We start from the raw sequence: 12,997 nt of genomic DNA, 5'->3' as shown, positions 1-12,997 counted from the left end.
GGAGGAGCCTCCCCCAGTCAAGCAGGCCGTCAAATGGGGCTGTTTGATGTCCCCAGGACATTGCTGTAAACACAGTGCAGAAGCCGATGGCCGGCCCTGAGGCTCTCTGTGACCCGGCATGGTCACTCAGCCTCCTGGCGCCTGACCTACCCTCAAAGAGTGTCCAGGAATGTCCTGAGCAGGATGGAGTGCGGGAGGGACCTTGGGTGCCTGGTGCTGCTGGGACCACAGCCTTCGGGTCAGCTTGGTCTCCATGAGGGTGCAGGCTCCGGGGTGCGACCTCAGGGTGCCCTGAGGTGGGGTCTCTGGGCAGCCTTCCCCTGAGCCCTTGGGAAGCTTCTCAGCATGCTGGCCTGGCTGCAGGGTCCTGTTCCCCAGCTGTTCACAGTAGCCGGTGGCCAGACTCCGAGCACATCGGGCCACACATCTTGGGTGTGCCAGACACGAGGCTGAGAGGCCCTGGGGAGGAGGCGTGGCTCGGCGCCGCACCCCTGTGCTGACCCAGGGTTTGGTCTTCTCAAGTGTGGCTGGCAGGGGCTGAGGTCACCTGGGGCAGCATGAGTAGGGCTGTGGGGTTGCTGGTGGTCAGGCCTGAGTCAGGTGGGGCCTACTGGAGGCCCAGAGTCCAGCAGGGCCCTGCTGGCCCACCTGGTACCAACCTCCAGCGGATCTGAGGTGGGGTCTGGTGGGGCCTCTGGGCAGGGCCACCTGCTGAAAATGCACCTGGGCCCCAGGGGAGGCTCCAAGCATAAGGTGGCTCCCACATCAGTCCCCAGGGAGGGGCAAGGCAAGCGGCTTGGGCCTCACGGGGGTGGGGCCTCTTCCTCTGGACTGTGCCCAGGTGAGCCCAAGTGTGCCTGCAGAAGCCCTGGCCCCTGCCAAGCCAGCTGGGGACATTTGGTGCCTGCCTGGAGTAGAGTCTGGGGCAGTGCCCTCTGACCTTGTCCTGTAGGAGGCAGCACCCCCAGACCCATGCCCAGCTCCACATTCCCATGGAAGGTGGATGTGTGTTGAGCCCACAGACACGGAAGCCAGGCCTGGAGTGTCCACCGGCAGCTCAGTGGCCAAGGCTGTGGAGCTGGGTTCCCACATAACATGTGATGGAGGAGGTGGGGGTGGGCAGGCCGACAGCCTGTGCTCCCCCTCCTGGGTGGGTGCAGGGCGGCTGCAGGGGCGCTTGTCCCCCTCCCTGCTCCTGGGTTGGAGCCTGGCCTTAAAGACCTTGCTCTGGGGACTAGTGTGAGATGGGAGTGCGCAGCCCAGGGCCCTCTGCCCTTCCCCACGCCCTCTCTTTCCCCTTCTTCCCTTTCCTGTCTTTCTTCCCCTGCTGGGTTCCCCACAGTCCCTCCCACGAACCTGCTGTTCCTGATCTTGCTCTTCCTTTCTGTGCCTTCTGTTTTTGTCTCTCTCCAGGAAGGATGGAAGGACCTTGTGTTAGTGTGAATGTGTTACGGGTTACAGCTCTGTTTTCCATATTGTTTAAGATGAAATAAAACTATGTTTTTATGCTATTAAAAATAGAGAAGCTGGCTGGGTGTAGTGGCTCGCGCCTGTAATCCCAGCACTTTGGGAGGCCAAGGTGGGCGGATCACCTGAGGTCAGGAGTTCGAGACCAGCCTGTCCAACATGGTGAAATCCCTTCTCTACTAAAAATACAAAAATCAGCCAGACGTGGTGGTACGCAGCTGTAACTCGGGAGGCTGAGGCAGGAGAATTGCTTGAACCTGGGAGGTGGAGGTTGCAGTGAGCTAAGATTGTGCCACTGCACTCCAGCCTGGGCGACAGAGCAAGACTCTGTCTCAGAAAAAAATAAAAATAAAACTAGAGAAGCTTAGATGAACAGGATTGTTAATAACGATTCCTTCTGTGGCTACTGTCAGCTTTCTGCAGGCAAACGCTCCCAGGCTCCTGGGACGGTCGGGAGCCAGAGGTCCCTGTTCAGAGAGGACGATGCAATGGGACATGGGACAGGGGCATGTTGGGGAGAGGGGTCACACCAGGCAGTGTTGGGGTAGGTAGCCGTCAGCAGCCATGACCTCGGGCAGGCTGTGTCCGCGGCAGCCCCAGCATTGCTAATGCCTAGTGGGGCGCCCGCCCACCTGTCCGCAGGTCACCAACAAGATCACGCCGGTGCTGTCGTACTCCTACCTGGCCGTGCTGGTGCCCGTGTTCTTGCTCACCGACTACCTGCGCTACACGCCAGTGCTGCTGCTGCAGGGGCTCAGCTTCGTGTCGGTGTGGCTGCTGCTGCTGCTGGGCCGCTCGGTGGAACACATGCAGCTCATGGAGTTCTTCTACAGTGTCACCATGGCCGCGCGCATCGCCTACTCCTCCTACATCTTCTCTCTCGTGCGGCCCGCGCGCTACCAGCGTGTGGCCGGCTACTCGCGCGCTGCGGTGCTGCTGGGTGTGTTCACCAGCTCCGTGCTGGGCCAGCTGCTGGTCACCGTGGGCCGAGTCTCCTTCTCCACGCTCAACTACATCTCGCTGGCCTTCCTCACCTTCAGTGTGGTCCTCGCCCTCTTCCTGAAGCGCCCCAAACGCAGCCTCTTCTTCAACCGCGACGACCGCGAGCGGTGCGAAGCCTCGGCCTCGGAGCTGGAGCGCATGAACGCCGGCCCGGGCGGGAAGCTGGGGCGCGCGCTGCGGGCGGCCTGCGGGGACTCCGTGCTGGCGCGGATGCTGCGGGAGCTGGGGGATAGCCTGCGGCGGCCGCAGCTCCGCCTTTGGTCCCTGTGGTGGGTCTTCAACTCGGCCGGCTACTACCTGGTGGTCTACTACGTGCACATCCTGTGGAACGAGGTGGACCCCACCACCAACAGTGCACGAGTCTACAACGGCGCGGCCGATGCTGCCTCTACGCTACTGGGTACGCGCGCCCTGGTCCCCGAGGCTCCCCGTTCACCCCCTGCCCCGTGGATCCTTATCCCGGAGGCTCCCCTTTGCCGCCCCATGCCCCGTGGATACCTTAACCCAGAGCCTCCCCACCACCTCCCTCTGCCCCATGGATCCTTCCCCCGGAGGCTCCCCCTCCCCGCCCCCTGTCCCATGGATACCTTCCCCCAGAGGCTCCCCGCCCCCTCCCCCTGCCACGTGGATGCTTCCCCCGGAGGCCCCTCGCCACCTCCCCCTGCCCCGTGGATCCTTCCTCCAAAGGCTCCCTGCCACCTTCTCCTGCCCCGTGGATCCTTCCCCCGGATGCTCCCCCTCCCCACCCCCTGCCCCGTGGATACCTTCCCTCAGAGGCTCCCCACCACCTCCCCCTGCCCGGTGGTTGCTTCTCCCCGAGGCTCCTCGCCGCCTTCCCCTGCCCTGTGGATCCTTCCCCCGGAGGCTCCCCGCCACCTCCCCCTGCCCCGTGGATACCTTCCCTCAGAGCCTTCCGCCACCTCCCCCTGCCCTGTGGATCCTTCCCCCGGAGGCTCCCCCTCCCCGCCCCCTGCCCCGTGGATACCTTCCCTCAGAGGCTCCTGCCACCTCCTCCTGCCCCGTGGCCCCCCAGGGCCGCTGCAACGCCCCATCCCTCCCGTCTCAGGTGCCATCACGTCCTTTGCCGCCGGCTTCGTGAAGATCCGCTGGGTGCGCTGGTCCAAGCTGCTCATCGCAGTCGTCACGGCCACGCAGGCCGGGCTGGTCTTCCTTCTGGCGCGCACGAGTAGCATCTGGCTGTGCTATGCGGCCTTCGTGCTGTTCCGCGGCTCCTACCAGTTCCTCGTGCCCATCGCCACGTGAGTTCCAGAAGGGTGGGGAGCCGGGGGTGGGCAGGCACCAGGATCACGCCCTGCGCTTCGCGGGGTGCTCCCATCTTCCCGCCACGCCCCAGCGACTGTGCCAGTGCTGGCCCCGCCAGCCACCTGGAGCTGACCAGGGTCCCCGCTTGTCTCTCCCTGGGACCTGGGGCATCCCTGCCTGTGCCATCCAGCTGCTACCCCAGGCCCTCCGCGCTCCTCTCTGAAGCCTGCTGGGCTTGCTGCCCTGCTCCCAACCCCATCCTCCAGGCCCCATCCAGGCAGGAGCTGGAGCATGCACCTGTGTGAGTTCATCCTCAGCTTACACTCACACCAGGCACTCACACCACACACACACACCACACGCTCCCACATGGACACACACCACACACTCATGAACACACACCACATGCTCACAGATGGACACACGATAGACACACCACACTCTCACATGGACACACACCACACACATGAACACACCACACACATACGGACACACCACACACACACAGACATGCACCACACACGCGAACACACCAACACACGGACACGCACCACACACATGAACACACACGGACACACACCGTGAACACACCACACATATACGGACACCCACCACACATGAACACATACCACACTCACACACGGACACACACCACACACAACACACCACACACACGGACACACCACACACATGAACACCACACGCTCACACATGCACACCCACCACACGTGAACACATACCACACACTCACCAATGGACACTCAGCACACACTCTTACCACACGTGCACACATGGACAAACACTACACTCACACATGGATATATCACACATGGACACAGACTACACACGGACACCACACACGGACAAACGCACACTCACATGAACACACCACACACTTGGACACATACCACACGCTCACAGATGGACACACACTATATGCACGGACACACACCATACGCTCACACATGGACACACCCACACATTGACACACCTACCACATAGACCACACACACTGACACACTCAGACACTGACCCTGTGTGCTCACACCCGCCCCTGCCTCCCTGGACCTGCCCCCTCTTTCCTGCCAGCTGGGAGGACTTTGGTCCCAGCCCCCCTTCCTGGGCCTCCACTCCAGGGTGGCCTCCGAGCCCTGTCTCCCTCCCTCCGTGGGTCGTCCCCCTGAGGCTTACGCTGGCCACGAGCCTGTTGAGCTGAGAGCACCCTGCCGACCCTTGCATTGTGCCCTCTGCATTGGTAGCCTCATCCCTGCAGCATTCTGCCTGGATGTGCCCAGCCCCGTACTTCCCCGTCCTCCCCACACGCAGGCAGCAGTCTCCTGGCATGGGCAGCCCGGCCCACGCTTCTCTCCTGCCCCTGCCATACTTGAGGCCCCTTTTGCTCCTGTGTGGCCGCCTTCTCCATGCTCCCTGAGGCCCACGCAGGGCTCTTGCTGCCCCCAGCTCCTGAAGGCCCCCCTCCCTGACCTACCAGCACGGTGGAAAGGGCCAGGGCCTCTGCTGATGTGCCGTCCCATTGCTGCATCCAGGGGGACAACGCCTGAAAGGTTTTAGTTATAAAGTCATTGATGCCCATCGCAGAAAATCCAACACGGTGCAGCAGTGTGCAAAGCAGAAAACCGCCATCTGCTACGGGGAATCCCAGCATTTTCTGCTTGTCTGTGTTGAGTTGATGTCAGACACAGACGTAGGTGGTCACTCCAGGTCATGAGTGGTGGGCCTTACAACCCATCCCCGGTCTGTGGGTAAAGTCACCATTTCCATTTTTCTTACAACAGAAGAACACTGAGATGAATGCCCTTCTACCTACATTTTTCTTTCCAAATTCTAATAATGGCCCTCAGGTGGATTCCTGGAAGGGGAATGGCCAGGTTGGAGAGTCTGTGCTTTTGAAAGGTTTCTGTCGATATTGCAGGTACCCTGCAGGCTGGCATGCGGGCTTTCTCCCCATCAGGATGATGGAGTGGCCTTCCCACCCTCCCTGAGCCCCTGATGGACCGGCTGGGCTCCCAGCCTTTCCTTCACAGGAGCGAGGCTGGCCGGCCTGCTGTGGACTGAGTGGCCCCTGTGTGTCTCCTGACTGTGTTGGGACTCACTTTCCTCTCTCCTGATCGGGGGAGCACTCATCTGTATCATGTATTTTCAATCACCTGTGCCCCCATCATGCCCCACACTCGTTTGCCTTTAATTCAACTCCCAGTGTTTCTCAGTGTCCTTGGAAGCACCCTGGGGGCTGGCCTACCCAGCGCCGCGTCCAGAAGCTCGTTTGTGCTGGTATTTCCCTGCTGTTCATCTGCCCTTTGTCCTGCTGACCTGCTCACCCGGACCTCTGCGTGCTTCTTGTCCTCACTGCCACCCGCCTGCCCGCCCCCCTATCTGCACTGTCCCCGCTGTCCCCCCATCTCCAGTGCCTGGCAGCACAGACACCTCTGCCCTTCTCTAAATAGAGAGTTTCTGGCATTTTTGTTTATTTTTTCTTCAGGTGAACTTTAGGATATTTTTTTGTCCAGTTCTTTTTTTTTCTTTTTTTTTTTTAAAGCATTTTGCGGATTTTAATTGGAACTGCATCTGAAGACTAGTTTCTCTGCAGAGCACCAGAAGCCTTGTATGTCACCTCTCCATGTCAGGAATATGGTGCCTTCATTCCTGGACATGTGCATGCCACCACCCACTTCCAGGGCTCGCGGTAACCGGCTGCCACTCACCTCCAGGGCCTGCCCTGCCTGGCTGCCACTCACCTCCAGGGCCCACCCTAACCGGCTGCCACTCACCTCCAGGCCCCCCCCTACCCAGCTGCCACTCACCTCCAGGGCCCACTGTATCTGGCTGCCATTCACCTCAAGGCCTACTCTGCCTCCAGGCCCACCCACCTCCCACCCAGCTGCCACTCACCTTCAGGGCCCGCCCTACCCGGCTGCTGCTCATTTCCAGGGCCTGCTCTGTCCAGCTGCTGCTCCCTCACCGACTCTGGTTTCACTGCTCTTCTAATTTATCGAACATTTAACCATGAAAGACTTTCGTTCCAGACTTTTCTGTCTGTGCCCAGGGGTTCTCTTGATGATGATTTTCCGAGCGTTTTGAGATGCCTGTGACCTGGTCCGTCCCAGAGCTCACGGGAGCCCTTCTAGGCATCTTGTTGAGTTTGTGTTTTGTGACACCCATTGTACAGGTTCAGCATCCCTAATCAAAACAGCCAGAATTCAGCCGGGTGCGGTGGCTCACGCCTTTGATCCCAGCACTTTGGGAGGCCGAGGTGGGCAGGTCACCTGAGGCCAGGAGCTCGAGACCAGCCTGGCCAACATGGTGAAACTGTCTCTACTAAAAATACAAAAATTAGCTGGGCGTTGTGGCGCATGCCTGTAATCCCAGCTACTCGAAAGACTGAGATAGGAGAATTGCTTGAACCCAGGGGGCAGAGGTTGCAGTGAGCTGAGATTGTGCCATTGCACGCCTGAGCAACAGAGTGAGACTCCATCTAAAAAATAATAATAACAACAACAAAAAAAAAATCCAGAATTTGAAATACTCCAAAATCTGACAGTGTTTGAGCTCTGAGAAGACAACGCAGTGGAAAATCCCGCACCTGACCTTGTTTGACGAGTCTCAGAACATGGTCAAAAGTTTCTTCATGCACAAAATTACTCCAGAACTCAGGGTGAGGCCCTGGGCAGTAGCATCCCCTTTGGCTTGCAAATGTCTGTTAGGTATTATATAAAATCACCTTTTGACTGTACGTATACCGTGTATATGAGCATAAATGAATTTCATGTTTAGACTTGGGTTCCATCCTCAAGGTATATCCTTATGGATATGTGAATATTCCAAAATCCAAAACCTCTGGCCCCAGGCATTTTGGATAAGGGACCCTCACCCTGTACTGAGCCAGGGGGATGCAGCACATACCAGAATGGCCCCTCGAGGGTGGGTGGCCTGGGTGTTGGCTCCTGCCTGGGAGGGGCGGGCATGTGTGGGAGAGATGGGGGCCTGGTGGGGAGCTTATGCGTGGCCTGGGACCTCATGGCTGCCCGGCGAGTCATGGGCTGGTGGGAGCCGGGCTGCAGGCTTTTCGCTGTTGCTGCTTCTCATTCTCCCAGCAGCGCCTGATCTGCCCGCTCTTCCTGTTCAGCTTTCAGATCGCATCTTCTCTGTCTAAAGAGCTCTGTGCCCTGGTCTTCGGGGTCAACACGTTCTTTGCCACCGTTGTCAAGACCATCGTCACCTTCATCGTCTCGGACGCGCGGGGCCTGGGCCTCCCGGTCCGCGAGCAGGTGAGCCCATTTCAGGCCTGCATCCTCGGGGAGGGAAGCTACTTGTGGGGACGTTGCCAAGGCCTCCTGGTGCCCTCCTGATGTGGAATCCACTGTGGGCCGGTGGCACAGGGTGCGGGCCTGGGGCTTCCGGTGGGACACACCAGGCCAGCGAGAGCAGGAAATGAGAGAGACCCCAGCAGGGCTCAGTTGTTGGGGGTGGGAGCCTCCGTCAGGCCCTGGGCCTTGGTGGAAGCGACTGAGCCTCTGCTCGTCAAGGCGGACCTGTCCTTGTCTCTGTTCTTGGCCTGTGGCTGCCGGAACTTGGTGTCCTTGAGCCCTGGCTAGAGGCCACGTGAGCTTTGTTCTCTTCAGGAAGGAGAGCTGAGCAGAGCCACTCAGCAGTGTTGGCATGCAGGCTTCTGTGGGTGCCCTCCCCTTCCCCACCTCTGGCGGGCCTTTGCTGCTTCTAAGAGGAGCTGGAAAACACACATTTAACTCCTGAAGGTCCCAGCCAAGGCCGGGTCTCCAAGTGAGCTGGATACAACCATGGTGGGCGTGGTGTGAGAGGTCCTCCCGGGCTCCTCAGGACTGCCCCGCCCCAGCCTGCAGCTAGACAGATGCGCTTGGCGGGTGGGACAAGGGCTTTGTCCACCTGCGGCCCAGGTCTCACTGGGCAGGAGGGCTGTCAGGGCTGGCCCTGATCCTCTGAGGGTGCCGCGTCTGTTCAGCCTCGGTGACTCTGGAGCTCAGGGTGAGGCCTGGGCAACAGCAGGCATCCCCTTCAGCTTGCGAATGCCTGTTAGGTGAGGGTGGCTTTTGCTCACTCATCGAAATGCATCCTTCAGCCCAAGAGTGTCATTAGGGCCTGTCCACAATGGCAGGCCACGTGGCCCCGTTCCACAGAGCCCTCCGGGTGCAACGCCTCTGACCCAGGTGTGAACACTCAGGGCGGTGACCCTCCGATGGGTGGGGGTGAACACTCAGGGTGGGTGACCCTCTGAGGCCCGGGGGTGAATGTTCAGGGCAGTGACCCTCTGAGACTTGGGGGTGAATGCGTCCAGGCCTGGCCTGGGTGGACACAGCCTCCTGGTGGCCGGGCTGGTCTCAGGTCTGCAGAAAGGGGGCCCAGAAGGCTTCTGTTGAATGCATGGCCCCGGGGGGGGGGGCGCTGGCAGTAGTCCAGCTGGCCTTGGAGGGGCTCCAGCACCCCGTAGGAAGTCCTCCCCATTCTTGGAGCCCCTAGTTACCTCTGTCCCCAGACAGCGGTGGCTGCCAGCGTGTATGGGCAGGGAGGGCCTGTCCCAGGGAGACTCCAAGGGCCCTGCGTGGCCCCCGCCAGGCTGGGCCTGGCTTTTGACCTGCCTCTGGGTGCTGACTGCCCCTGACTACTGTGCCCCCGCCACCTACATCCCTCTGTGACCGCCTCTTGTTCAGCCCCTGGCAGCTGGAGGGGCAGATGCCTGAGGGCCCTTTAGGGACCCTGTGCGTGTGCTCCCCTGCAGCTGCCCTGTGGAGGGGACCCCTCACAGTGGACTTCTAAGGGCCCATGGGGGCTTGGTGCAGGGGGTGGTGCAGTTCTTCCCGAGAGGGCTGCTCACGAGGAAGCCCTTTCCCTTCCTCAGCTGGTCCTTGTCCTGGTGTGGCCGTGGAGGCCGTGGGGAGATGGCTACGGGGAGGTGGAGGCAGGTTCCGGCCTGTGGCTGCCTCTTGTCACATGGAGAAAAAGCACACGGACTTTTCTCGGGCTGGCTTGATTTCCAGGTTAAAAAGTAACTAGTGGGGCATTTTGCTCATGGCTAGACATCCTGTTGGGTCTAGAGGAGGTGGTGCCGGCTCCTCTTGCCCCACTGCCTGTTACTGGGTGCCGAGTGTCCACTCTCTCTCCTCCAGCATGGGGAGAACAGCTGGAGGAGTTCGGGCTTGGGGTTGCGAGTAGAGTCTGGAGACGGGTGGGAGCCGTGTTGGAGCACGGCGGGGCAGACAGGCCTGGAGCTTGCCTGGGTTTGCCTGCTTTTTAAATTAAGCTTTATATTTGGGTGATCTTATATTCACATGCTGTTTAATAAATAATACAGGGAGATCCATGTACCCCATACCCAGTTTTCGCAGTGGTCACATCTTACAGTTCTGCAGCACATCACAACCAGCATGGTGACAGTCGGGATCCAGAACATTCTGTCCCCACAGGGATCCCTCACGCCGCTCTTTACAGTCACGGCCCACCCTGCTCCCAAGCCTCACCTCCTCTTTAACCCCTGGCAACCACTACCCTCTTCTCCACTTGTATAAGTTTGTCATTTCAGGAGTGTTATATAAACACAGTTATGCATTGGGTATCGTTTAGGGATTGGCGCTGTTCACTCAATATTGTTCTCTGAACATTCATCCAGGTTGTTATTGTGGCTCTAGCTGATTCCTTCTTGCTGCTGAGTGGTGTTCAGGGTGTGGATACAGCACACTTTATTTAACTATTCACTATGAAAGACGTGTTTCCAGTGTGGGGTATTACAAATAAAGCTGCTATAGACATTCTTTTACAGGTTTTTGTGTGAATATAGGTTTTCCTTTCCCTGGGACACACGCCCAGAAGTGCAAATGGTGGGTCACCAGGTAGTTGCCTGTTTATGAAGAAGCAACCCACTTTCCATAGCAATTGTACCTTTTTGTATCACCACCAGACTTTGAGAGATCAGTCACAGTGTCTTCAGTATGTCGTGTTGCTACCTGTTTTTATTTTGGCCATTGTGATAGGTGTAGTGATATTTGATTGTGGTTTTAATGTGCATTTCCCTGGGGGATAACGTTGTTTTAATTTGCATTTCCCTGGTGGATAATGATGTTGAACATCTTTTTATGTCCTTATTTTCCATTTGCAAAATCTTCACATCTTCTGCCCATTTTCTCATTGGATTGTTCATTTTTATACTCTTGAGTTTTAAGCATTGTTTGTGTACTCCAGATTTTAGTCCTTTGTTGGATATATACAGTTTGCAGTTTTTTTCAACTCTGTAGCTTGTTGTTTCATCTACTTAACATGGTCTTTTACAGAACAAGTATTTTTTAACTCCCATGAGGTCTGATTTAACAGTTTTTCCTTTTATGGAAACTCTTTGCCTAGCCCTAAATTCAGAAGATTTTCCTTAAATTTCTTTTTTAAAGTTTTGTGTTTTTACATTTAAGTCTCTGATCAGCTTTGAGTTAAATTTTGTATAAGATGTGAAGTTTAGGTTGAGGTCACTTTTTTTGGCCTGTGTATCCTTTTATTCCAGCATCATTTGTTGAAAAGACTTAGCTCTCCCCATTGAATTACTTTTGTACCTTTGTCAAAAGTTGGGCCTATTTATGTGAGCCTGCTTCTGGGCTCTTTATCCTGTTCCATTGAACTATGTGTTTCCCGTTGTACCAATATCTCACCATCTTGGTTATGAAGCTTTCTAGCAAGTTTTGAAATTGGATGGACTGATTCCTCCAACTTCTTTTTATTCAAAATTGTTTTGACTATTATAGTTTCTTTGCCTTTCCATATACATTTTAGAGTAATCTTATCTATATCTACAAAAATTCTTGCTCAGATTTTGTTAGGAATTGCAATTAAGCCAGTATATCAATTTTGGGAGAACTGACATGTTGATTGTGTTGTTTTCCAATCCATGAACATGGCATATCTTTCCAATTATTTAGATCTTTGATTTCTTTCAGCATTTTGTAGTTTTCAGCATATGAGTACTGTGCATGTTTTAGTTTATGCTTTTTTTAAAGTAAATCAAACCGTATCTTGAAATTTGTTATCTGCGTTAGTCTGTTTGGGCTGCCATAGCCAAATATCACAAACTGGCCGACAAACAGCAGAAATGTGTTCTCTCACAGCTCTGGAGGCCGGAAGTCTGAGATTAAGGTGTTGGCAGGTTGGTTTCTCCTGATGCCTCTCTTCTTGGCTTCCAGATGGCATTTTCTCCCTTTGTCTTCATATGGTCTTTTTTAATGTGTGTGGTCCTCCCTGGTATCTGGGGTTTTTTTTGTTTTTTTTTTTTGTTTTTTTTGTTTTTGTTTTTTTTTTTTGAGATGGAGTTTCCCTCTTGTTGCCCAGGCTAGGGTGCAATGGTGTGATCTTGGCTGATCGTAGCCTCCTCCTCCTGGGTTCAAGCAATTCTTCCTCAGCCTCCCGAGTAGCTGGGATTACAGGCATGTGCCACCATGCCTGGCTAACTTTGTGTTTTTAGTGGAGACTGGGGTTTCTCCATGTTGGCCAGGCTGGTCTCACACTCCAGATCTCATGTGATCTGCCCGCCTTGGCCTCCCAAAGTGCTGGGATTACAGGCGTGAGCCACCGTGCCTGGCTAGTGTCTGTCTTCTTATAAGGACACCCAGTCAGGTTGGAGTAAGACGCCATCCTTACGACCTCATTTAACTGTAATTACCTTTTGAAAGGCCCTATCTTCAAATGCAGTGACATTGCGGGTTAGGACTTCAACATATGAATTGGGGGATGGGTTCACAATAGTAAACCCAATAGTGAACCCAATAGTGTATACGTGTTCATTGCTAGTGTATAGAAATATAGTTGATATTTGTGTGTTTATCTTGTATACTGCAATTTTGCTGAGCTTACTTATTAGTTCTAGGAGGCTTTTCTGTTTTTTGGTCTTTGTTTTTTAAATTCCTTGAGATTTTCTATGTAGATAATTATGTCATCTGCAAAAATTTCTTCCTTTCTGATCTGTATATCTTTTATTTCTTTTTCTTAGTGCACTGGCTGGAACTTTATTAATTCCTTATTTCTGCTTGCTTTAGATTTATTTTGCTGTTCTTTTCGTAGGTTCTGGAGGTGAGCTATTGATTTGAGACTTTCCTCTTTTCTAATTTATGCATCTAATGCTATAAATTTCCCCACTCAGTACTGCTTTAGTTGCATCCCACAAATCTTAATAGGCTATGTTTTCATTTTCATTCAGTTCAGTGTGTTTTTGATGCATCATTATCTCAACTTTTGTTGTTTA

General features: G+C 55.2%; 1 protein-coding gene across 9 annotated transcripts in view; it reads left to right on the top strand.

Annotated features, from left to right (window-relative positions):
• Window positions 1-12,997, top strand: part of LOC105472494 (solute carrier family 19 member 1) — a 58,314-nt gene that overhangs the window by 40,021 nt on the left and 5,296 nt on the right. For all 9 annotated transcript variants that reach the window (XM_071095827.1, XM_071095828.1, XM_071095825.1 and 6 more), the window contains 3 exons: window positions 2,110-2,869; window positions 3,536-3,728; window positions 7,877-8,018. In XM_071095827.1, coding sequence (XP_070951928.1) covers window positions 2,110-2,869; window positions 3,536-3,728; window positions 7,877-8,018 — 1,095 coding nt within the window. The remainder of the gene's footprint in view (window positions 1-2,109; window positions 2,870-3,535; window positions 3,729-7,876; window positions 8,019-12,997) is intronic.

Source organism: Macaca nemestrina, chromosome 4, assembly GCF_043159975.1.
Source record: "Macaca nemestrina isolate mMacNem1 chromosome 4, mMacNem.hap1, whole genome shotgun sequence".
NCBI classification, from domain to species: domain Eukaryota; kingdom Metazoa; phylum Chordata; class Mammalia; order Primates; family Cercopithecidae; genus Macaca; species Macaca nemestrina.
Note: the sequence above shows the minus strand (reverse complement) of the source record. Positions and strands in the feature narration are given on the sequence as shown.